The sequence below is a fragment of the Zalophus californianus genome, chromosome 1, assembly GCF_009762305.2.
Source record: "Zalophus californianus isolate mZalCal1 chromosome 1, mZalCal1.pri.v2, whole genome shotgun sequence".
NCBI classification, from domain to species: Eukaryota; Metazoa; Chordata; class Mammalia; order Carnivora; family Otariidae; genus Zalophus; species Zalophus californianus.
Genome location: NC_045595.1, coordinates 184,209,530 through 184,237,421, shown reverse-complemented (window position 1 = coordinate 184,237,421; position 27,892 = coordinate 184,209,530). Strand labels below are relative to the sequence as shown.

At 35.1% G+C, this 27,892-nt stretch overlaps 1 protein-coding gene and 1 pseudogene across 1 annotated transcript in view; one reads left to right on the top strand and one right to left on the bottom strand.

The window, feature by feature from the left end:
* Positions 1-27,892, bottom strand: part of ROBO1 (roundabout guidance receptor 1) — a 1,115,645-nt gene that overhangs the window by 322,759 nt on the left and 764,994 nt on the right. Inside the window, 2 exon segments of the mRNA XM_027585188.2 lie at positions 2,273-2,483; positions 2,486-2,601. Of these exon segments, the coding sequence (XP_027440989.2) occupies positions 2,273-2,483; positions 2,486-2,601 (327 nt within the window).
* On the top strand, positions 14,992-15,156 carry LOC113918973 (annotated as a pseudogene).

Genomic DNA, 27,892 nt, shown 5'->3' with positions numbered 1-27,892 from the left:
ATAAGGAATTATAATTTCAGAAAATAAACAATTACTCTGTTTTTCCTTCTGATCTTCAGTTTCTTATCTACCAAAAATAAGAGTTGGCCTAGGTCATCTACACCCATCTTTCTTGATTCTCTGTATTTGTTTTCAAAGGTTAACTTAATTTTTATCTCCACAAGTAATAAGTGGTTCTTAAATATAATTGTGTCCAAAGTAGAAGAATATTAATATCATAACCTGAAAGAAGAGTGCATCAAAATATATATATCCTTTTATAAAAACATTTAAACTTTTGCCTGCACATTTAAATTTGCGAAGAAAGAGAGAAAAGAGACGAAAGAAAGAAAGAAGAAAGAAAGAAAGAAAGAAAGAAGAAAGAAAGAAAGAAAGAAAGAAAGAAAGAAAGAAAGAAAGAAAGAAAGAAAGAAAGAAAGAAAGAAAAAAAGAAAGAAAGAAAGAAGAAAGAAAGAAGAAGAAGAAAGAAAGAAAGAAAGAAGAAAGAAAGAAAGAAAGAAGAAAGAAAAGAAAGAAAGAAGAAAGAAAGAAATAAAGAAAGAAAGAAGAAAGAAAGAAAGAAAGAAAGAAAGAAAGAAAGAAAGAAGAAAGAAAGAAAGAAAGAAAGAAAGAAAGAAAGAAAGAAAGAAAGAAAGAAAGAGGAAGGAAGGAAGGAAGGGGAAAAAGAAAAGTAGCCTGCTGCTGTGATTACAGCTTTTATACATCTCACTTACGTAGTTCTAAGATTTTCACAGAGAATCAAAAGCAATAAGAGAAAGTACAATAAGTTTGTGATCAATTAAATGTGAAGAGAAATATAAACTTGAGTTTCAAGCAAATGTTTTAAAAATGTGATGGCTAGTCTGGCATAGTTTTAAATGGTTACTTTTGTTTTTTTTTATCTAATTAAATTTTATGCTCATGTTAGACATCTTTGCATTCTGTCTCACCCTAAGTACTACATGGTTCTATGAGTGTGATCTAGATTCTTGGAAACTGATTCCACATTATAATCTGATTAAGTTGGAAAATCTGTCTCTAAATTCCTTTCTATGTCTATAATTGCATAACTATCCGTGGATCCATATATTCAAGTTCTAGTTGAATGTTAGAGACAATGTTAGAGATTATGAAGCTGATTATATAGTTATAATTTTGAACATAAATTGTATCAAAATATCAATCATCTTGGAAAACATCATCTATACATATATACATAGATATGTATACAGTTTCACCAGTAATTTTATGTAAAGTATATTAGAGAACTAAATTTCATTTGTGTTTCCAACCAATCCCTATGCAATTCTCAATTGTACCTATAATACACACAACGGATTCTTCCAAGGATATGAAACTTTCTGGCTACCTCTTGAATGTTTACTGAAAATAAGAGAAGCCCGATTTGTATTCAAATACATTACACACCTAACAATTTAATCATTAGCCAAGAGATCCTTCTTGAGGTCATTGCAAATGAACTGCATTTGCTATTTGTGTCAATAAACTAAACCATCAACTACCTGAGGATTACATATACAGGTTTTCCTCTCAGCGTGCACTACAGTAGCCAAAGTAATAAAGTATGAGGCACATACATCTGCTCTTTATATAGGTTTTTCTATCTTCCTAACTAATAAAAAAGTGTGTGTGTATACACTTTCCCAGAGTTTGAATTAATAAATTAATTTCATTAGTTGCCAATAATGATGTTAACATTTAACATACTTCAAAGATGAAATGTTATATAATTGAGTTTAAATAATTAAATATAATATAAATGAAAAAGGATATTGGGTAATATTTCTCTACCTATAGCTTTACCAAAAGTATAATATATTTCTAAGAATTAGAAATAGTTTAAAACCATATCTTATACTCCCAGTTGAAAGTATTTCCCCAAATGAAAACAAATGAAAAATACCCCATGCTATTCTTTTCACAGAAACACTTGTATTCAATCTATTTGAAAACAACAACGGAGAAGGATAAATCAATTTTTTAAGAATAAATCAATTTCAATGAAAACATTCAACAGAAAGCAGCTCCAAATCCAATGTAGCATGGTTCATCAACTATGTGCAAATCCAAAATTAGCTTGAATAACCCGCTATATGATGAGAAATATATATAAAAAAATCAATAGGTAGAGGATTGTATTCATACAAAAAGCTAGAAATTTTCCTCAAGTAAAGCCTGGGATACAGGTTTGACTTTTTATTACCACTCTCCAGGCAAATGATCCCACTGTAACCATTCCCACCGTCAAAAGCCGAAAGCCCATTGTACTTACTCGCCACCTCCAGCGATGCATTATGGCTCACGGCCTCTCCGAGGTAATTCCTTGCTACACAGACATAGCCACCTTCATCAGGCCTACTTTTTCGTCCATGTACTATACGTAAGAAAAATAAAGATCCACTTGGCAGCAACATTCGGTGTGAGCGAGGGTCATCTTTGTCTGTCTCCACTCTCTCCCCCCCTTTGTACCATTCGATAGGTGGGTGGTGGGGCGGCCTTCGGCTTTACAGTTCAAAGTGGCAGGTTCTCCTTTTGACACAATTAGGTCGGAAGGGTGTTCAACAATGCGAGGTGGAAAATCTTCCTGACGAAGACGGGAGCCTGCAGAAGAATTGGCAAAATAGCTTCATAATATCACGTGGAAACAATTAAAAGTCTTTTTTCAAAAACCTAGGTGTAAGCACTACTATATGAACAGGGCATAATAGTGACCCTGTAATTACTCCCAACCCTATTTACTAATTAATCCTAATGGTGTCCACCTCAACTACACCTTCCAATTCTTGAATCCTTTTGAACCTTCACCTAGAAAGTGCTCTTGCTTAAACTTTGCCTGTACAAATCCTGTCTGCTCTTCAAATCCCTTGTCCACAAAGCCTTTCAGAAGCCTTCACCCTGTCTGTATTTACCAAATATGTGCCTGTTTTTGCAGAGAACCATGAGAGAGACTTGTAGAGCGTTACAAATAATAGCATGGCTTCTTAAAATCTCCTTTGTAACTAACATTAATCAACACTTTAAAAAAACCTAATCTGGGGTGCCTGGGTGGCTCAGTGTTTAAGCGTCTGCCTTCGGCTCAGGTTCATGATCCCAGGGTCCTGGGATGGAGCCCCGCAGCGGGCTCCCTGCTCCGCGGGGAGCCTGCTTCGCCCTCTCCAGCATCCCCCTGCTTCTGTTCTCTCTCTCTTGCTGTCTCTCCCTATCAAATAAATAAGTAAAATCTTAAAAAAAAAAAAGAACAAAAAACTAGTCTGCAGACCAATGAACATCATATTCAAGTATACAATGAAACTGCTCTTTATATAGGTTTTTCTATCTTCCTAACTAATAAAAAAAGTGTGTGTGTGTGTGTGTGTGTGTGTATACACTTTCCCAGAGTTTGAATTAATAAATTAATTTCATTAGTTGCCAATAATGATGTTAACGTTTAACATACTTCAAAGATGAAATGTTATATAATTGAGTTTAAATAATTAAATATAATATAAAATGAAAAAGGATATTGCGTAAGGGACTGCATTCTATTATTACATAGTAAGTGAGATCCTGAGTGTGTGTGTCATTTAAATATTTCCTATGTCTGTACCTTATTTTCTCCAATGAGATTATAACTTCTAAAACAGGGATCAAGATTCATATTTTTTAATATTCCTACATACTGCTGCTGTAGATAAATTTAATATGTAAATTTCTTAAGGATTTCTCAAATGCTACAGCCCAAGGCTTAATTTAATTGCACCCAAACCTTGCTCTTATCTAGCCATCCAATCTCAGTGAATAATGCAACATAGAAACCAGGCTTCCTTGACACCTCTCTTTCCCCTCCTCCTCCTCCTCCTTGATATTTCTCAAATCAATCTACTCATCTCCGTCTCTATAGCCAGCTACCAACCCAGGTCCAAACAACCATCAATTCCCATCTGGATTTAGGAAAGCTCTTAAATCGCTTCACTTCAGTATAGCCAGAAGAAGGCTTTGAAATGCAAATACCATCTAAGTTCTCCCCTACTCCAGTGGCTCTTAAATAAACTCATTGCTCTTAAGATAAAGTCCTTAACAAGATCTACAAGAATGTGTTCATTCCCCTATCTAGCTCTCCAGACTCTTCCTGTTCCACTTCTTTCTCTGCTTTCTTCACCCCACCCTTGTGCTACTTCACAAATACAACACGCTTCCTCCTGCCACAGGCCTACACCTGCTTGCGCTCTAAATGATTTCACCCTAGTTAGTATCACTTTCCTTTCAAATCTCTGCCCTCCCTGATCTTTCCAAAAAAAGTTAAGTGCTCCTTTTATAAACCTAAATAGCCCTATATAGCTACATTTGGTAAGAATAATCAGAATTACAATTTAAATTTTTTTGTTTGATGCTTGGGAATCCTGGCTTTCCCATTCCTCTGTAAGATCTATGGGTCTGGTTTTGCTCATGGTTGCTTCCCTTATGCCTGGAAGAGTGCTGAGCATACTATAGGGACTCAATAAATATGTGTTAAATGAATGAAGTCCTAATGGGGAAGACCTATTTGAGTAGAATGATCTGAAACTTAATAACCATGTATTCTACAAAAAGATGTTAAAAGATTACATTTTTTCTTAATGAATGAAATGAACAGATGATGAAGCTTAAAGAACATTCGCTTATATCAACCGTGAAATAACAAAAACTGTCATCTGAAAAATTAAGTAATAGTTTTGTAATCTGAAATACTAAGAAACAGCTTTAGTTGTTTAGTCAATACGTGGTATACAACATACTATAAAGTCTTTATATGAAACCAGCCTCTAAAGGAGGAAGAAATAAACGAGCAACATGGGGAAAAAATCACTTGGAAACTCATACTTTCTCACAAAGGCTATACTGAAGTCAAATGAAATTTAAATAGATTTTAGATTACTCAATCGCAAATGCTATATAATTTCCAAAAATAAAACATTATATATGACCAGCCTTGACTTTGGCTGTAATTATGAAGGGTGATGCTAATGAGGATCAACTACTGAGGTAACAGATATTTAATTAAAACACACATTATTTTAAATTCTGAAAGTCCATTTCAGATGGGAAAGAGGATGCATAGTTTTCTATGAGGAAGCAAAGAAAGGACACTTAAGACTGCCTGAATGAGGGGAGAGGAGGCATCCTGAGACATAAAATTTGAGATGAGATGAGTCTTGAAAAATGAGTCAAGGATAAAAGAAAGGAGATGCTTTCACCCAGAGGGCACAGCTACAAAAAGAATATGGTATACTTTATGGGACCCGTGGGGAGTTAGTATGGCCTGAGTGGAAGGTGCATGTCAGAGATTAGCAAGTATGTGCCTCAAGAAGTAGTCAGAAGCTATAGTGTGATGAGCTTTGTACATTAAGTCAAAGTTCTAGAACTTACCTGAAGGCAACAGAACATTTAAATATTTTAAGCAAGGCATGGGCACAGTCATGCTCGGTTTCAAAGAGCTCACCATTGGTAGTATGACACTGGACTATACAGCAAGCTAAATTAGGAGGTAATTGGTCAGGAAACTTTTGTACTCTTTGGACTTTGACAGAAGAGGAAAATAGAGGAAAGAATCTAGAGATATTTAGTTATAAAACCAACAGGATCTGATTCACTGGCAATGTGGAGTGAAAAGAAATGAAAAATGCACAGGATGGGAAGAAAAGAACAAGGCACAGGATTCCAAGTTTGTGATCTGGCAATGGTGAATGACAGTCCCAGTGAAAGTGGAAAATCAGAGTGAAATTTGGTGAGAGGAAGGACAGAGGAGATGATTTATTCAGTCTGAGACATGGAGGGCTTGAGGCACTTCTTGAATATCCGAGTAGAGATGACAAGTTGCCAACTGAATATTCAAGTTTGACCTCAGAAATAAATCTCAGCTGGAGCCGTAGATGAGAATCAAGCTAGAGGCTGAAACCATGGGAAAGAATAAACTGTCAAGAGAGAGTGTATAAAGGAAGTAACGGCCAATTACAGAACCTGGAGAACACCCAGACTCTACTCAAGTACAGTGGAGCTCAAGACTCTCTCTATCCCTACCCTGCAGGCCCATGTAGCTGGACCCCAGCTAGAGTGACTTTTGGGAACGGAAAACTCAAGCCTAATCTTTCACCAGAATGTTTGTACAGCAGTATTCAGTAAGAGAGTTTCAGCAATAAAAATGGCGTCTATATTACTAAAGGCTAAATTGTCATGCTCCGTGGAATACTCTTTCCTCAGATTGTTAATAAGTATTGCTCAAAAAAAGAGTTGCAGTTCTCAGGGTCTTTTGTCTTGCTAAAAGCACATTATGCTGCACCAAAAGAAAGGTATTCTATGCAGCCTTTCTCTAACTTATTTGGCTACTGAACTCTTCAGTTTTCTTTTTCCTGGATATCCCACTGAACTTTGCTTCTGAGGAATACACCTCCAGAGAAAATATACTCTGTTAGCATGTAATACTCTGAAGAAAATGAATAGGGTTAGCAAAAAAAAAAAAAAAAAAAAGAGTCATTTGTATGTAGTGCCCACACCTTTGAAAATCCTAACAAAAAAACATAGAAATCTCACATTCCTCATAATGTATAACTCTCAGAAAAGGAACTTTCCAATTCCCAAGTGATATTTACAATGAGTAATCGGTTAATCACCACAATAAAAATTATAATTAGCAATCACCATCTCCAGAAACGCTATAATAAATTATTCTTTATTATCAAGTCTAAGCAGGAAGGAAAGGAATGAAGGAGAAAACTAGCATTAATTGTCCCTCATCTCCTTCATCACAACATCTTTATGAGGTGGGTGTTATATCTGGTGTCCATATGGGGGATGTGAGACTCTCAGCGGTCATTCAGCTGGAAGGTGGCAGAGCTGGGATTCAACCCGAATCCGGTTCAAAAGCCTTGCTCTTCCCAACTATTCCATAATTGCTGCTAAGATTAATTCATTAAAATCCACAGCGAAAAATGCTTTGTTCTTCTTTCTAGTGCTGGAAGTGTTTGTCTTGATTGCTTGTTTTTAAATTGTGGATGATAAAAACAAGAAGCAGTCAAACCTGGTTGCATCTGTTGTTCCTTTCCCCATGCACACAGAGAATACCTAGCTGTAAACTGCACAATTTCATATTCCTTTTACTCAGTAAAGAATCTGATAATGATGGGACACCTGGGTAGCTCAGTTGGTTTAAGCGGCTGCCTTCGGCTCAGGTCATGATCCTAGGGTCCTGGGATCGAGGCCCGCATTGTGCTCCTTGCTCAGCGGGGAGACTGCTTCTCCCCCTCTGCTTGCTGCTCCCCCTGCTTGTGCTGTCTCTCTGACAAATAAATAAATAAAATCTTCAAAAAAAATCTGATAATGAACGAATAGAGGTATAAAGGTTTTTTTTATACTGTGTCATCTTCTCTAATTATGATCTTGAATTTTTGAGTAAATAGCTTATAATGTCAGTTTTTAATACTGAGAACCTCAATTCCTATGCAACTGTTTACACAATTAAAATTCAGGATCACTGGGGCACCTGGATGGCTCCATGGGTAGAACATGAAACTCTTGATCTCAGGGTTGTGAGTTCCAGCCCCATGCTGGGTATAGAGATTACTTAAAAATAAAAACATAAAAACACTTTAAAAAAATTCAGTATCACGGTTCCCAATTTTCCACCAACATACTTTGAGGGAAGTCTCTCATCTTCTATCAATAATTGTTGACTCACTTTCTCAAAGGGAAAGTTTGGGAGAATTATGCCAAGATCATATAGGGAAGAACACATATGACTCTCAGCAAAGTATAGATTACATATAGTTCTCCTCCCCAGAGCAGGTGGTGTTCACCTCCACTGGGTCACAAAGCCTCTCTCTCTAATATTCTTGACGCATTCATAAAAAGCCTTCTCTCTTCCATCATAAATTCTGAGTTTCTGTAAGCCACCTGACAACCACCATTCTAATAATTTGCTTTTATGTACTTATTTTTATGTTATAAGATACCAGGTTTCTATTACACTTGGTAAGACCAACTTCTTGGTTTCAACCAAACTCTGCATAGGAAACAGAAAAGTAACAAAGAGAGGGTCAAAGAAGAAAGGGATGGGCAGAGTGAGGCTTTAACAAGGAACACGGATGATAATAAACGTGAGCTGCCCTCAGCACAAATCCTGGTAGAACCTTGAGAAGAGAACACAGTTGACTTTAGGCATGGTCAACATCAGGAAAAAGGGCAGGGCAGAATTCCTTCAACAACTGTCCGGTTGGAAGATAAAATATAAACATGAGTGACTGAAATATCTAAATATTTACACAACCGCAGCTGGAAAAAGATATACACGTAAGTGCTAAGTATTTCAAGGAAATATATCAAAGTCACATGAGATTTATGATGAGGAAACCAAACTCCTAGTTGGCTGCAACTAGGAGTTCCAAACTGTTCTCTCCTTTAAAACATCAGTTTTATAGGCACACAAGCAAGTAACCATCTAAGAGGCAGATCTTGGTAATATTCTATTGAGGTATACAAAACACACACATACATAATTTTATTCTTTTTTCATATACATGATTTTATTCTTTTTTTCCCTAGCATGGCAGTAACATTTGTCTCAGAGTTTTGTTTATGTTTTCAAGTCTGTTTCTTAGTAGATGGAGTGAAATAGTATTTATTTTATTAACAAAGTCTTATTTTGATCTGAATTTCTCTTTCATATTCTTTGGCAGGTTAAAATTAGAAAACATTAAACAATTAAAATATCCATTTGTCTCATATATCATATGAAAACATCTTGCAGCACAGAAATGCTTGTAAAATTACTAAAAGCACAAGAGTAGCAAGTTCAGAGAGGAGTTGACAGATGCACAATGAATATTAATAGACAATTGGTGACATCTGTCCTAGGTGGGGGGTGGGTGGGTTTATATATGCCTTGACAACAAACCTGTATTTGTAAAAGAACACCTATATTCTTAAAAGGGCCTTGCCTCTTAACCTTTTTATTTAAGCTCCATTTACATTTTAAGGAGCCTACAGCCTCCAATTATTAACATAAATCCTACCAGGGGCACCAATCCTGTAATTTTCCCATCAGAATTTCATCCTACAAGGAGATATTTGTCAAAAATAAGAAGACAGCAACCATTAATTACTCACTGTGTAGAGAGTAGACTTAAATATCCTCTACTGAGTCATACACATTTCCCAAATACTCACACATTATTTGAATAAGTACAAAAACAGACCATACCACGGAAAAAACACATAGCTTCCCCTGAAATTATACAGAATATAAGAATACAAGGGAAACAGAACACTTTAAAACAACTACATGATTAATGAATCATGCCATTTTCTTTAGGTACTTTGTTTCAGCCTAATTTCCTATGATTATAATATCCCCTAAAGATGGGATGGGGGTTCTAGCCAAAATTTAGAATAATCCCCAAAATTAATTGAGGATCATTGATAGTATCTGTTATTATCTAAAAATGATTATCAAAATTGTCCAAATGGAATTCTAGAAGTGAATCCCTGGTGGTTTTGTAATATTCCTATAGAATCTAATATCATATGGCTGTGTCCCAAAAGATATGAGAAAGACTGACAGAATAAGTTAAATTTTAAAAACAATATTGCTTGCTCTTCCCACCCCCTCCCCATTTTTAATAATATGGAGTCTAAGTAGAATAGACTTTTCTGTCATGGGACCCAAATATTGCAGAACCTACTAAGGCATTAGCTGCAGGAATTGCCTCAATGGACTCAAACCAGGCAGGATTTCACTCTGAGCTGTAACTAAAGGGTTTGTAGGGTCAAAGTTGGTTAGGTGAGGTCATGCTTCCTTTTGCCCTTGAAGTAAAATTTCCAATCAATAAACAAATAGGAGAATTCTACCTTCTGTAAAAGTCAAACAAAAATATTTGCATATGTTAAAGTCCAAATTTTCTCACTCTCCCATTTATTGGTTTACCTCTATATTGAACATTTACTGTATTAAGAATTGTGCTAAGCATTAGCAACACAAAGAAATATGAAATAAAATCCCTGACCTTAACTGCCTTAGGTTCACCAAGAAGAAATAGCAGGGGTGAGGGAAAAAGAAAAAAAAAAAAGACTAATGTAGTATTTGTGGGTAAAGTTTGTTCAATCTAGAGACTAGATTCAGTGTGCCTGCATTCAAATCCAAGCTCTGATACCTGTTAGCTGCGTAAACTCAGGTAAATTCCTTAACCTCTCTGAATGTTCGTTTCTTCATCTGTAAAATGGAGTATAAAATAATGTTTGTATTTTTAGGTTAGCATAATCCCTGGTGCATAAAATATTACATAGATCGCTGATTGGAAACACTGATGTAGTATTTGGAATTTGGCATAAGCACCATTGTTTAATTTTATGATTTCCCTCTCCAATCTCTCCTGGAATTATATTAGGACCCCTACTAGCTAGAAATGTTACTGTTTCTTTTCTACATTTGTAAGAAAAGTTATAAACTATGCAAGAATCTAGTTTTAGTTGAGAATTCAACTCAAAATTATTTTCCATTTATACAGATCTTGGAAGGATCTGGCACAATTCCAGCCAAATATCTATCAAAAGAGAAGAAAAACAAAATAAAACAAAACAGAGCACTTAGCCCACTCAACTTATTGTTTTACTAAGAATCATAAGAGGGTGAGTCTTTCCAAAGCCATCTATAATAAAGCATCTTTGTTCTTTGTGGAAAATATCCCATACATATCTATTGATTAAATGTATTACTTTCAAAATTTGAAAGACACACTAATGCATTTAAAATATTACTGCGTGGAATAGTCATATTATCTTTCTTTCCCTTTCATTACAAATATAAAAATCCTATGGGTTCATCCTATTGATCAAGTTTGTAATTGTGCATAATTACATTTCAAGACAACTTTCTATAGATACACTAAGGTACTAAAATTCACAAATAATCCTTTATTTCCTAATACCTATCATAATGGACCAAAATATTTAGGCCTGAAAATATAATAACTTATTTCAGCTATTATAACCATTTTTCACAGATGACAAATCCTGAACAATATTTTGAACTGTGAAAAACAGTATTTGGGTGGTCCTGGGTGTTTTTTATTGCTAGGGGAACAAAGTTCATCCTAATATTAGATTTTCAACATATTAGGACACTTTACATGAATTGCAATCAACATTAATCTACATCTCACTTTTTTAATATATAATATGGAAATTGCAGATGGTTATAAATTTGAGCCAACTATAACCTCAATATACAGAACACGAGCAAACTTCCTTATTGAAATTACAACTCAACAGTACTCATAACTGTAAAAAAAAAACAAACAAAACAAAACAAAAAAAAAAACCTTGCTTACCAAACCTCCTCTGTCCTGAATTTAAATTTCCAAGGGAAAAAATTTTATCCTGAAATTAATCTTATTTTTGTGTTTAAAATTATGTTTTTAAGTCATAAATTAAAAGTATATAAAAATGGGGGCGCCTGGGTAGTTCAGCCATTAAGCATCTGCCTTTGGCTCGGGTCATGATCCCAGGGTCCTGGGATGGAGCCCCGCATCGGGCCCCGCATCGGGCCCCGCATCGGGCGAGCTCCCTGCTCCATGGGAAGCCTGCTTCTCCCTCTCCCAACCCCCCTGCTTGTGTTCCCTCTCTCGCTGTGTCTCTCTCTGTCAAATAAATAAATAAAATCTTTTTAAAAATATAAAAAAATAAAAGTATGTAAAAACAACTAGGGATATAATACAATTTGTTAACCACATGAAGTTTTTTAAAAAAATTATTATATAAAGTAGTATTTATCAATTCTTTCTCTACAGACTTGCATTAGATTTTCATAGAATCTGCACATATTATAGATATAATTTACTGAGTCAATAACCTAAAATCAATTAAAGTACTGAACATAAGGCTTTTGACTTTACATCTTAAATTAGGTAGTCATACTTAAACTATATTTAGAGAACCCTTGAATCTAGGTGAGTTATTAATGCCTTTGAAACTGAGTATAGAATTATAATTTTAAGAATAAGTATCTAAAGACAATTACACTTTTGGAAAACAAAATACTTAGAACAGCCTTTTAAAGGATTACTGAGAAATCCCTGTAGGAATGCAGTCAACTTCACTTATTTTTAAATTTAGTACTTCTGACATGAACAAGAATTTCTAAAGAATCTTGTTTATATATTGGCAAACTGTCATTTTTACTTCCCCTGTACTCACCCTATTTCTCTCTCATTGTATCTTCGATTTAGATCTTATAGATTCTACAGGGTGCCCTAACAATGGATAAAGAGAGGCTGACCCTATCACCTGACTTACAAAATATGGAGATTTATAGGGTGTTCCAGATGTTAAATTAAAATCTACTCAGTAGTCTTTATTTTCTAAGAGGGTAAATAAATAATTCATTAGTGCAAAACAAAGCTATGTATGTGGTTGATCTAATGGAAAAATCCACAATACATGAAATATCAACATATACAACTTTTGATGCCAAAAGATAAGAAATAGAAAAAAAAAAAGATCTCCTAACTCCAAAAGCATCCTTTCCCCCCCCCCTATTTTTTTCTCTCTGATTTGAGATTTGTTGCTTTCTCTGTGTCTTTCTTCTGAAAACAAGTTTGGCTTTTTTTTTTCTTTTGCCTTTTGGAATAGAGTTATAGCGTCACTTTTTCCTAAGATTTTAAATTTCTCTTTAATTGTGATCCTATGATTTGTATATGCATTTATCATTCTGTATGTTAATGCAACTTAAAAGAGAACTATGATACCTTCAGTCATTAGTTTGATGGTGGTTTAATTTTAAAGGGAAAGAGCCATACTTTCCTTTAGTTTTGCTTAGAAAGCACTTACAATACTGAAATACTTACATTTAGTTACTAAATAGTTACACAACTACTGAAATACTTACACATTTCCAGTGCCTACAACAGCACCTGACACTTAGCAGGTACTCAATAAACATTTGTTGAATGAATGAACAGATAATGGAAAGAAAATGATGGGAGACCTCATGTCTATTTATAAATAGTTTGGAACACAGGATGGGCAAACACCCATGCTTGGAGGCAGTCAGCATAGCCCTGAGTTCAAGAGAAAGTAAGATCCATCCTTACTTCTGCTGCTAGGGAGCAGACACCCACAGAGGAGAGGAGCTCTGAGAGTCAAGGCCTCCTGGAAGGCATTGGGACATACAAGACTTTAGGTCCACTCAAATTCAATTAACTGAAACTTTACAGAGTATCATGTGTAGTAATTAACAGAGATGTAAGCTATACAATTCTAGTAGAAGAAAAACTGAGGGAAAAAGACAGAGGGAGAAAGAGCTAGAATAAAAAGATCTAAAAAAACAAAAATCTTAATGTTGATTTCTTAGGGACCATGGAAAAATGGATGGTTTTTGTTTCCTTCTAAGTTTCTCTAGTCTGGTGTTACCTTCATAATAAAATATTTTTGTTTTAAAAGTTTGAAAGCCAACAAAACTTTTTTGAAAAATATGGAGAAAATAAAATTCAGAAAATAAAATTCTGGCTAACTAGTATTCATTTACTCACTCAACGAATATGTGCTAGTTACTCACATTGCATTAGGTCTGTCCTAGACATAGGTGATACCAGAGTACAGACAAAAACAAAAACAGTAGTAGCTCGTTCTCTCTCACTTTCCCTCTCCAGTTAAAGATGCAACATTAATGTGAGTGACAGACAACACTGTGCACTTAAACAAGTATGTGTACTGACATACCTCTTAGACAACATTAACTATTTTTATGAGCACACAAAAACACTAGTATACAAACTGGAAAGAGCTGTATATGCAAAATGGCATGAAACATAAAATGTGTGGAAGCAAACATCTTTGACTAAAACCAAACTTTCCTGGAAAGGCGGAAATCTGTATGACATTAAATGAAGAGAGGCCATAAACTCTGAGCATATAGATGCTCCATCATGCCTTGTGTGATCTCTAGGAGTTCAAAGTCTAGAAATGGATTTAAACCAATTAACTGCTATCAGTTGCCTCTTCTCTTTCAAAAGCAAAAAGACTTAATTATTTTACTTATCTTCCATACATACCATTACAACAAAGTAATTCGTGATCTATGCTGGCCAGGGAAAATCTTTTATTATTTAAACCTGAAATGACTTTTTACTTCACATTTGACTATTTTTAGTAATTCTGAGACCCTCTATTAATATTAAATTAAGCCCTAATTACATTATCAAAATATGCTTATATTTTTCCTACTCAGACTGTAATAACTGGTAGATTTTCTCAATAAAATGGGTATTGCCCCAGCTTTCTCCTAGCACTGAAATAAGACCCGAGATAGAGAACAATGAAATATAAGTTTGATTTTTGTTTCATTGATTTTTTTATTAATTCAAGAACTATATTTATGGGGCACCTGGGTGGGTCAGTCAGGTAAGTGTATGCCTTCAGTTCAGGTCATGATCTCAGGGTCCTGGGATCGAGCCCCACGTAGGGCTCCATGCTCAGTGGGGAGTCTGCTTCTCCCCCTCCCTCTGCCACTCCCCCACCGCCCTCCAATCGTGCTCCCTCTCATTCTTTCTCTCAAATAAATAAATAAAATCTCTTTTTAAAAAAAGAACTATATTTATATAATATGGTCTTTTGAAAAAAGTAAGAGTAATTTTCCTTTGAATAGGTATTTTATGTAGTACGCATATGCATAAATTTGCATGTAGATGTTTTAAGAGGCAAATATAGGCTCATCAAAATAAATCCTCCTGAAACATCAGGCACAGGCATGAGAAACTGGAATAATAACCCATTCAAGGGGCACCTGGGTGGCTCAGTTGGTTAAGCGTCTGCCTTTGACTCAGGTCATGATCCCAGAGTTCTGGGATAGAGCCCTGCATCAGGCTCCCTGCTCAGTGGAGAGCCTGCTTCTTCCTCTACCCCTCTCCCTGCTTGTGATCTCTCTCTCTCAAATAAATAAAATCTTTAAAAAAACCCACTCGACAGGTAACCTTTAAACATTTTTTTAGCTTTGCGCAGTGGCAGTATCGTAGCCAATGAGGTTTATCCGAGGCGCGATTATTGCTAATTGTAAACATTTTTTTATATGAAAAACAACTGAAAGCCATGTCTCTAAATATGAGATCCTTCTTTATAGGTTTATGAGGTTTCTCTAATTTCAAAGTATTCTTTACTTTATTTCTGTACTTTAGAAAGACCTGTCATGAGGTTTAAAGTATAGATAAGTGGTCCCTGACCTATTCAGTCATATTCTTTGGGTATAAGGATTTGTAACTGGTACTTTACAGGTACACAATATGATTTTAATTCACACTACAGTTTGAGAACCACTGAACTAAAGAACTATTGTTATACCTAATTTCTCACATTGAGTATTCTGAAATTGTACTCTTTATTAAATATTCCAAGCACTGCTAATACCAGCACAGTTACACAGCACTTACCATGCATCACACATTTTTCTAAGTGTTTTAAATACATTAACTCATTTAATTCTTGCCAAAAGAAAATAAATGAGTAACTGCAATATTATGATTAACCTCCTCTTACAGGTGACAAAATCAAAGGACAGCAAAGAGGTAATTCACTTGAGTTCACAAACCTAATTTATTAGAGATGTGAACCATGGTCTCAGGTAATTTGACTCCAGAGTTTATACCCTGGCTTTCTCAAACATATTATTTAATATGACCATATGACCATGTATTTAAGAGATTAAAAATAAATGTAACTAATGTATATTTGCAAGAATATGCTATTCAAAGAGAATAGGAAATACAATGCTATTTATATGTTCTCCCACTGCAAAATGAGTTGAGAAATAAAAAGAAAATTTCAAATTCTGCTCTAGGGGTAGGAAGTATAACTTAGCTTAACTTGAGCTACTGTCCCAACTTTACTCAACTGATAAATTAACTTACACTATAAACAAGCACCTCAAAATCAACAGAAAAATATGTTATGGGTTCCTTTTGTAAATAAAAAATACAAAATTGTTACAAATTAAAACAGACAGTAAAAAGTGCATTACAAAAACATGGAAAGTGTGGAGTAAAATAAATAATTAAATACTTAATCATACTTCTACATACTTACAGAGAATACTAAGGCTATGATTTTAACATCTTTTCTTCCAGTGTTAGTCTATCAATTTTTACATATGAAGTATACTATGACTGCTTTCTGCTTACTTTAAACATTTTGCCCTTTCACTAATAAGTTATGAAAATATATTTTTAAGTATATGAACAATATATCTTACAGATGTGTTACAATTAATTGAACTTCCTTGTGGGAAGTTTATTTATTCCCAAATTTTAAGGATTATTAAAATCTAAGTTTATTATCATTATGTTCAATATACACCCTTATCCATGTATTCAATTATTTCTTTAATATAACATTTTAGTCATGGAATTTGGGGCCCATGTCGCTTAAAAAATTTTAAGAGTTGATACATAACTTCAAAAATAAATTGTCCTAAAGATGTCTTCTTTAAAAATTCCAATAATTCCAAAAAAGTTTTGACATCTTGTTAATAATGCTAAATTCCATTTTTTTTCATTTGAAACTTAAAGCTCTTTGGTACTTTATCATTGTTTTTCTAAAATACTTTAAAATTCTCTATAACCCTTTAAGGTATAAATTTGGAAAATGGGTATGAATATTACCATTAAATATCTGATTTTTCTTTAATGTCATATTCTCAGTTATATCACCTTTTAAATTATGCTTATTTGTAACTTCAATTTGGTTCATGCTGATCAAAACTTCCTGAAATACTGATGTCTAGTGAAATCCCCTATTTTCATTTTGGATTATATTCCTTAAAGCATTCTAAACTAACACATACCTTTAAACATTTGTTAATTCTCAAAACAACTTGAATACTGTTCATAGAAAAATCATCAAATTTTCTTATTTATCCATTAGCCCAACAACTCAATGTTTAAACATATAATATGGAAGCATAAATAATTCTAAATTTTGATATATTAGATAATCAGATATATAGCATCATTTTAGGACCAAGTCCTAAGAACTTCTTTCCAATAGGTACCCTCAGTGTGAAAACAGTAATATCCATTTCTTTGAACACAATTTCCCAATAAAGGTATACGGAAAATCCATGTATTTCTAGTTTATTGATGCAGACAAAATTAGTAAGGTGAAATTAACTCATTCTCTTTAAATACAAAAATCCTCTCTTGGGTTAACCAGCTCAACCTGGTTTAACTGTGGCCTTCCCAATTTACTAATGAAAATCCCCTTCAGTCATTTCCAGGTAAATTAGGGCCACTGGATACCCTTTCTCCTTAAAAAGTCAGATAAAACATACAAAAAAAACCCCAATATCCTACCCAAAATATCCATCATGGTAACTGGTGCCAAAATTACTAATCAAATGAAATAAAAAGTATATTCAAATTGTTCTAAGATACAAACTTTTTTTTTTTTTTAAGACAGAGAATGCATTACATCATAGATAAACATTGTGGACAGAAAAAAAGGAGTAAGTTCTTGGTCAATTCATTAGACAAATAAGAAAAAAGGTGGTTGTGAGACAAAGTATATGAAGGAAAGGAATTGCCATATTACTGTAAGATTTGATGTTTTTAGTTTTAATACAAATATAGAATAGTCTACCCAATGTGGAAATAAAGACAGAAATCCAATGTAAAGAGGAAACTTATAGTAATTTCTCTACCTGTTTGTTTTCTTTACCTGGTTTAATTCTAAAACCATGAGAATGATGACTGATAAATGGCAGAGGTCCAGAAGAAAATAATCCAAAGTGATGCACAAAAGTAAAATTATTTCAAACCAACAAATGCTTATTGAGCAATTACTCTGTACCTAGGCCTACAGATTGTAGATGGAAGCTAAAAACTGACAGCACACACTGAGGTCACAAGTGCAAAGAGAAGGTACAACATGAAATCAGGCACAAAGCTGTATTACAGATGTGCTACGAGTTTTATAAATTCACCTATGTTTCCAGCTAGTGACACATAACATCTAAAGACCTCACAAGGATACCATGTAAAGCAATAGATTTGTGCCAATAAACTAGTTGATGTTTAATACACAGAAAGCACAGCATTTCAATAAAGGTAAATTTCTGGATGTTCTTGTTATGCATGGACTTTGAGTGATTATGATGTATCAACATAGGTCTATCAGTTGTAACAAAGGTACCAATCTGGTGGAAAATGTTGATAATGAGGGAATCTGTATGTTTGTGGAGGCAAGAAGTATATGGGAAATCTCTGTAACTTCCCTTCAATTTGGCCTTGAACATAAAACTGCTCTAAAAAAATAAATATACATATACATACACATATGTATATGTATATATATATAAAAAGTGTTCATTTTAAAAAGTTATCTAGGGGCGCCTGGGTGGCTCAGTTGGTTAAGCGTCTGCCTTCAACTCAGGTCATGATCTCAGGGTCCTGGATCGAGTCCCACATCGGTCTCAGAAGGGAGCCTGCTTCTCCCTCTGCCTCTGCCTGTCACTCCCCCTGCTTGTGCTCACGCTCTCTCTGTCAAATAAATAAATAAAATCTTTAAAAAAAAGTTATCTAATCATAAATGTAATGCTCTTAAAAAAATCTGCAAATATCTGCAAATGCAAATAGGTGTATGTATATATATGTATATATATACACACACACATACATATCTATCTGTATATATATATGCATATATAAATTTAAAATGATTACTTTGACTTGCATAACTAAAATGAGATTATAGGAAGAGAAAAGTAAGGAATAAATAATAATAAAGAAAATACTCAAGGAATTAAGTATTTTTCCTGGCTTTTCCCTTCATAAACTTTTCTCTTGGCAAAGTGTGAGCAGACTATTATTTCTAGTGTTTTGCTTTTGCTTCACTCTCACCATTGCAATGCACTCTATGTTCACATGCACAACTGAAGTGGAGCTTATGCCAATTCCTAGGGTTTCCATTTCACTTCATAAAACCTTTGTTCCGTAATACACAAAACACCATCTTGACTATAATATACAGCAAGCCCCTTCTTTGAGTTATTACCATCATACACATATGAGCAATACTCTTGTAGCCTTCGAGATTAAAGATATTCATCTCTCTTTGAAAACCTGACACACAAAAAAAGAGTGCAAAAACCCTACAGAACTACAAGAGTTGTAGATTTTGCATATGAAAAAGCTTTTGAAAAGAAAAAGATGAATCAAAATGTTTATGGAGCATGAGATGCACAGGAGATGGTCAAAGTGACACCACCACCTTATACAACCTACAGAATCTTTACTTGGTTTTACTTGGTTCTATATGGTTACTTAGTTCTGTTGGTGTGTTGAAGAATTAGTAAAAAACAAATGGTGCTTTCTCAAAAAGTCTCAAAAGGACACAGCTAAGATTTTTATAATTATCTCATTAATCTTGAATGTCAGAATAGAACAAAAGCTAAGAGATATCCAGCAAACTCATTAGCTGTATTAATTCTCACAGCCCCCAAAATGTTCCTAAGTGGGCACTGTTAGTATCCATAATTTATAGATGAGGAAACTGAGGCACAGAAATTAAATAACTAGTCCAAAATTTAACAGGTACTAACAGATAAAGATTCAGATCCATGCAGTCAGCTCTAGAATCGTGACATTTAACCACTCAACTATGCTGTAAACAACTTACCTTGTATAAGAATAAACATCATAAACCCAAAGATTTATTTTTTAACTCTCAAGTTAATGTAAGAAAAACTAGAAAAAAAGACTTCGGAGGAGACTGGGTGGCTCAGTCGGTTAAGGGACCGCCTGTTGATTTCAGCTCAAGTCATGATCTCAGGGTCCTAGGATGGAGCCCAGAGTCAGGCTCTGTGCTCGGCGGGGAGTCTACTTGAGATTCTCTCTTTCCCCCTTCCTTTGTCCCTCCCCCTGGCTTGTGCTCTGTCTCTCTAAAATAAATAAATAAATCTTCAAAAAAAAAAAATACTTTGGTTCCACATGGCAGTTGGGAGAAGAGAATAGACTGGATTCATATCAGAATACTTGGGCTTTTCTCCTAGGCCCATAAATTTCTACCTCTCCATCCTTGATTAGTGGGTCAGTTTCTTCATCCATAAAATGAGGTTAATATACCATGTTAAAGCTAGAATAAGAACAGATAAATCTGTCAACCCTCCCATCTTCCAAACAAAGAAAAACTAGTCAACAGATTGAAAATATTTGATTAAGGTTAAACAAAAGATCCCTGATAGCTAGAACCAGGACCCTGTTCTTCTGAATACCATTAACACAAGGGTAGAAGTAAAACCTTTTGTAAAAGAAGACTAAAGAAGAGGTGTTCTTAGCCTGTTCAGGATGTGCTTCTGAGTGTACATGAATTTTTGGAAGTGGATGCAAATTTCTCTGGCCATGCACAGAAATACAAAAAATAACATAGCATTAGAAGAGGTTCTAATCCTCACAAGAAATATAAGAAATATAATTATCTTTACTTGGTTTTAGATGAATAAAGAAAAGCTCAGAGGGGTAAATGTCTCCTAAATAATTCATAGAGAGATATTTACACATACCTCCCTCATACCTTAGGTAAATAATCCCCTTGCAATGTTGGCGAAGTAACCCTAGCCTTCAAAACCTTACAATCTAGGAGTTCAGGGCCTAGAAAGATTCGTGTTTTTCTAGTTGGGAGGGACTTACATATGTTGAAAAGCTCAGACTCCAAGCAGTACGTGATGATGAAGTACCAAAAGCAAAATACATACAGTAAATGCCAAAGGAGAAATAAGAGCCAGAAGTTAAGTAAAGCAAACAGTTTGTTTTCTCAGAGATGAGGTTTTAGTTAGATATGGAGGGCTGGATATGAGGTTGGGTTGGTCAGAGGTTCTTGCTTCTCAAATTATCTGGAGTTTTGTGTTTATGAATATATTTGCATTTATCTACCGACAAGACCCATCCACAGAAAAGACCATCATAATCTTGAAGAGGGGCACTAATGCAAACATTTTTTTAAATAAACAACAAAATAATGAGGGTATGCATTTTTTAGGATTGCTATCACAAAATGTCACAAACAGGGTAGCTTTACAAAACAGAAATGTATTGTTTCATAGAGCTAGAGGCTAGAAGTCCAAGTTTAAAGTGTCAGCAGGGGTAATTCGTTCTGAGGGCTGTGGGGGAGGATTTGTTCCATGCCTCTTTCCTAGTTTCTAGAAGTTTACTGAAGTTCCTTGGTTTCTGCTGCATCACTCACCCCAAACTGCCTTCATCCTCATGTGGCATTGTCCTGTGTCTCTGCTTCTGTGTCCAAATGTCCCCTTAAACTTAATATATGCTGTTTAAACTTAAACAGCAGTTTAGGGGCACAATTCAACCCATATGAATGGGATACACACAGATGAGTGGGAAGGATGCTTCAAATCAGGGTACACAAGGGAGGAATAGAATAATGTGGTATTCAGAAGCCGGAATGATTTGTATAAAGGGTTTGGTCTAAGACTAATAGAAAAGAGGAGTTGAAATGCTGGCTGTGGCCAAACTGCTGAGATCTAAAAATATTCACAACAGGCCCTTGCGGGGCACCTGGGTGGCTCAGTCAGTTAAGTGTTGGATTCTTGATCTCAGCTCAGGTCTTGATGTCAGGGTCGTGAGCCCATTTTGGGCTCCACACAGAGTGTGAAGCCTACTTAAAAAACAAACAAATAAACAAAACAAACAAACAAAAAATCCCAAAAGAGTCTTTTGGATTCTAGCCAATTAGCAACAAAGAAGTTCCTGAAAGATTCTGAAAAGTAAAATAACATTATGAAAACGTTGTTTAGGAACATTAAACTCACAGGGCTGGGCAGGATGCAGAGTAGAAAAAGGGGCCCCAGGACTCCCATAATCACCCCCATAATGCAGATGTGAGACAATGAAGGCAATGGGAATAAAAAAAGAAAGGAAAAAATCCAAGAAGCATTCTGAAGGAAGAATTCACACAATTCAGTCCAACAGCTCTGAGGTTTGGGATCTAAGAGACAAGAAGAAAGCTAGCTTAGGGCTGTTTTCATTTTAAACTTGTGTTTGAGAAAGAAACCAACACTGTAAATATCATTTTTTTCATATATTAAGTATGACATAAGTCTAGGGCTTTAAAAACCAACTTGAAGCTCAACAGATGATATTTTTAAAAGAGTGCAAAGGAGAGTTTTTTTCCATCCCATTCCCAGAATTTTTTATTTCAATAATTATATGTTTCAAGTTATAATTTAGAGTTATACTAAATATCTCCTAAGATAACTGCACTTGATAATTCATAAATTATAGTCAATATATTCAGGAAAATGCTATCTAACAGGTTTATTTAAAGATTTAATGCTAAATTCCATTAACATTTTATACAGAAACTCTGTTGATGATACACCCCACGTTCTGACGTAACGTAGCCATATAAGGACAAATCCTGAAGGCTGCTTAGACCACAGCTTCATTTTCGCAGACCATTTTTAAATGCCTTTTATAAAATGACAAAATACTGAGGCCACACCTACTTCTTAGAGCACAGTAAGAAATGTTCTTTGGGGGAAGTTTTTTAGTGGGAAAATCCCATGTACATCAAAAAAGTCTTTAGATGATTACCGTTCCAAATATAAGTTGAAGCCATCTAGGTAATTTATCTTCTCGAAGCATGTTAATTCCATTCAAAAAGAGAATAAGCATGCAATATTTGTTATTTAATTAGAAGTACTTTTTTTAAAAGATTTTATTTATTTATTTGAGAGAGAGAGTATGTGTGAGTGGGAGGGACAGGGAGAGAATTTGAAGCAGATTAACGTTGAGCGCAAGGCTCAACATGGGGCTCCATCGGATGATCTCAAGGTCACGACCTGAACAAGATCACTTGCTTAACGGACTGGGCTACCCAGGTTCCCCAGCTAGAAGTAGTTTTTAATATGGAAGCCACTTTTTCTTTTCAAAGATTGTATTTATTTGTCAGAGAGAGAGAGCATGCACACAAGCAGGGGGAACGGAAGAGGGAGAAGCAGACTCCCCACTGAGCAAGGAGCCCGACATGGGACTTGATCCCAGGATCCTGGAATCATGACCTGAGCTGAAGGCAGAGGCTTAACCAACTGAACCACCCAGACGTCCCTGGAAGCTACCTTTGTAAAGAAAATGTCTGCTCCTCCTCAAAGAATGTGATATTTAATAAGGACAACTTTAAAAAATGATTCTCAATATCATAAAAACTACATTGGTGCCAAATTTCATTATTCTTACATTCTAGTCCAGTGCCGTCCAAGAGAATTTTCTGCAATAATGATTAAAATGTCCTATTATGTGCTTCCGATACAGTAGCCACCAGCCACATGAGGCTGTTGAGCACTTGAACTCACCTTTTATTTCATTTTACTTTAATTAATTTCATTTAAATAGTCACACATCATTGGTGGCTACTGTGTTAGATGACAGAGTTCTAATCTACTGGTAAGTAAAAATAAATGCAAAAGAAAAAATCAAAACCTCACCTGTGACTCTTAAACACTGGGATCTATCACAACAAAAATCATCACTAATATCGATGGGTCTTAACCGCTGGGGAGCACCAGAGTGAACTACAGAAGTGGGATCCTAAAAATTCAGATGTCAGGGGCCCCTACTCCCAATCTACTGAATCAATTCTTCAAAAAATCAACTTTTAACAGCATCAGAAGTAATTCTCTGATACACGTTAAGGTTTGAGAACACCTGATCTATTTCTGCGCTCATTACAAAGTTGAGCCATTGTGTTTCTCCAGTAGGAAATATGAATTTGTACGATTTAACTACTGAGTTCTAACATTAAAACATATTGTTTTAAATTAAATAACATGGCACCTTCTAACCAACATTTTTTTAAGAGCTCCAGCTCTTTAGAAACAACTGAAGAGTAAATGATTTTCACATTCTAAAATACGACTAAGTATCAACTAATTTCCCTGGACAAATGCTACACTTCATCAGATCTTGTCTTTCTGTAGATCCCACAATAAATGAATTACCTGCCTTGATTATTGCATACCACTCTCTTTTTATTCTACAACTTTAAACCCACGCCCTAATGCTTGTTATGGAAATCTATGCAATGCCCTTCTCTGATTATCAATTTACTTATCTGGAAAATGAAGTAAAACTGGAATGAAAACTCCTACCTCACAGGATTGTTCTCAAGGCCAAATGTGAAGTGCCTAGCAGAGTGGCATAGAGGAAATGATTTCTTCCTCTTCCCAAGGACTATTTCTCTATTTGTTTCCCTTTTAATTCACTTATCTGTCAGTACTGTTAATAGTGGTCTGAAATCGCTTAACCCCTACTTGCTGTTTTAGGGCTACAAAGAGCCCTAAAGCGCTGCCTCCAGTAAGCAGGGGAAATCCAAGGACATGTGACTCTTCGTCAAGTCAGCTTCATATGGCTGTTCTGCTATGATCTGGCCCACCTCCCACCCACCCCACCCCATCCTCAAGGCTGGCTATGGTTTTATTACTCTAAGTCAAACCTAAACCTTGCTTCCCTTCTCATGACTTGGTTTTGTCTTACACCCAACCTTCCCTCTTCACACCTCCTTCCAACAGAGAAAGAAAACTCAGCAATAAAACTCTCCCTCATTAATTAGACAAGACTTGGAAGTGGAGTGTCCTCGATCTGAACATGCAGCATTTGACATATCTTGTTTAGCAGCAAAAAAGCAATGATGATCCTGTCTATTACTTTTTTAGTGGTGTTACATAGTTCCAGGGTTGGTCCATGTTTTTAGTATCCCTCGTATCAATTTGAAAAAAAATTCCTAAAATTAAAAAAAATTCAATCTAATAAAAGCATTTCAACACTATATAAAATGATTTCTTCATCATAGAAGAAAATATAGCTTCTTGCAATAGGGTAAAATTGAATGCTATCTAAAAACAACAGGGCGCCTGGGTGGCTCAGTTGGTTAAGCGACTGCCTTCGGCTCAGGTCATGATCCTGGAGTCCCGGATCGAGTCTCGCATCGGGCTCCCTGCTCAGCAGGGAGTCTGCTTCTCCCTCTGACCCTCTTCCCTCTCGTGCTCTCTCTCATTCTCTCCCTCTCAAATAAATAAATAAAATCTTTAAAAAAAATTAAAAAAAATAAAAACAACAACAGAAAATTTTTTTTTTATTTTCTCAAACTGACTGCAATTACAAAATTCTTCTGAGGTTTACCTGCTTTTAGTCTCCCAAAGGTGAACATATCACACACTTGCGAATCATTTTGAAATTAGAATGGTAATCAAATCAACTTTCTTATTTAAATCTAAGAAACTTAGGGTGGAGGGAAATCAATATAGCTATTAAATACAGTTTATTTTTAAAGTCCTCTCACAAAAATGTCAAAAGACTTTCTAAAAGTTTTACTTGTTATCTCGTTTGGGAAGCCATGAGATTTAATTTGATGACAGGCCACTCTGATAGGATAACTTCATAAGGACCTCAATGAATACGAGGCAACTTACTCAGGGGGAAGTCTTAGGAGTCATAAAATGGAAAGCATGAAGCTTTATGGTAACTGGAGAAATGCAATTTTAAATAAAATATGGATTTTTAAAATGACAAAATAACTCTTTGACTTTTTAAAAAATAATTAAGTTACTAAGAAGAAACTAAAGAATAGAGTTTGGCTGACTTTCAATTTTATTTTTAGGAGCTATTCCTAGGTCAATTCAACAACATTAACAAAGTAAAAGTTTTTACATTATGTCGGGTGCAGCTCATTGTCTAACAAGTTTAATTCACATGATATACCAGTAAATTTTAGATCACAGTTCATTACTGATAAGAGTAAATAAAAATTAATTTTATGATAGGTATAACTAGATGCCAGTCTTTATGTACGTTATCTTAATGAATATCCATGACATTCTTATTTTAATATTCACAGATGAGGGCGCCTGGGGGGCTCAGTCGGTTAAGTGTCTGACACTTGATTTCAGCTCAGGTCATGATCTCGAGGTCACAGGATCAAGCCCAGTGTTGGGCTCCACACTTAGCATGGAGTCTGCTTGATGGATTCTCTCTCTCCCTTCCTCTCTACCTCTCCCCCAGCTTGTGTGCTTGTGAATGCACACATGTGCTCTCTCTCTCTCTCTCTCAAATAAACAAATAAAATAAAATATTTTAAAAAGTTAAAATAAATAAAATATTCACAGATGAAGAAAGGAAGGCTCAAAATAGTTAAGTATGATTTTTGAGATCTATTTTTTGGTAAATTACTTGAAACTGTGTGACCCTACTCCAATGCGCTGGAATCACCTGAATTTTGAAAAGCCAATGTGTACATCAGTGGATCTCAAAACCTAATCTGTACCAAGCACTATACTATAAACTAAAGAACTTGTTACACACACAAAAGTACTTTTCTAAAAATACAAGAAAATAGTTGTTATGATCAATACAATATATATTTTCTTTAAAACATTACTGAATCTGAGGCACCTGGGTGGCTCAGTCGGTTAAGTAGCCAACTCTTGATTTGGGCTCAGGCTTTGATCTCAGGGTACTGGGATCGAATCCTGTGGGGCTCCACGCTCAGTGGGGAGTCTGCTTAAGGATTCTCTCTCCCCCCTCCCTCCCCCTGCTCTCTCTCTCTCTCAAATAAATTTAAAAATCTTTAAAACATTACTGAATTCCTAGCAGCTGCTATATAACTGCTATCATTAGAGAAGCTCAGCTATTAAAATCAGGCTGCTACATTCATAAAGGATGAAGAGAATGCTGTAGAACATAGCACACTAGTCTACAAATATCTACAGTAGCCAACACATATGTCCTCCTAGCAACTATTATGAATCACCTATTGGTTAAATTGCTAATTATCTGGTAGAGGAATGCAGGAAAGATGACAGCAAAGTAAGGTTGACCCTAACGTATTTTATCCTAACTCTGTATCAGGGTATTTGAAAAAGCCTATAATAGCCTAGAAACAAATAAATCTAGGGTGAGTTCCACTTCCTGGACATTCTCAGTCAATCCACGAGGGAAGCGCAGTATCATTATAGTCTGTATATTCCATGATGCATGTGTTGTACTGAAAAAGGAGCCCATTGTGATGTGTCTGGCAGCATCCTACATGGAGATTTTAAGTCCTCCCATTTTTTAAAGCTTGTTTTTCAAAAAACCTGAAGCCAAACATATGAAAATGATTATATTACATAAAAATCATATGGGCACAAACTTAATTTTCCATTGCACATAAAATTAAAAATCAACAACTTAAGTATTTGGTGTTTGCGGACAGAATTAAATTACTATTATTAAACATTTCTAAAGATCCATTGAGTTATGAGTGAGACGTTTCACACAAAAACAAGAAGATAGCTAAGTATGTTTTTCATTGGAAACTTCTGAATTTTAAATGCAATCTTTTTTGGATGCATAGAGAAAAAGCTAATAAATGGTTATTAGATCACTTTATATTTTAGAGCATATTTTGTTTCTCAAAATAGGGGTACAGAGAGGAGACAAAAGCCTAAGTAAAGGTAAAGGAAAAGAGAAAGAGTAAACTATATACTAATTACCTCAACAGAATTTTTCTCTCCCTCTCCCTCTCTCTCTCTCTGTTTGTGGTATAATTGACATACAATGTTAAATTAATTTCAAGTGTACAACATAGTGACTTGACAATTCTATACATGACTCAATGCTCACCACAGGAAGTATAGTCACCCTCTGTTCTCATACATTATTACAATACTATTGACTATATCCCCTGGGCTGTGCTTTTCATCTCCATTACTTATTTATTTTATATCTGGATGTTTTGTACTTCTTAATTACCTTCACCTTTTTCACTCATTTCCCTTAGTCTGAGAATGTTATTCTCTTTTTATACTAACTTAGAATATGGTAAATAATGCTCGAATGAACAAAGTTCAAGT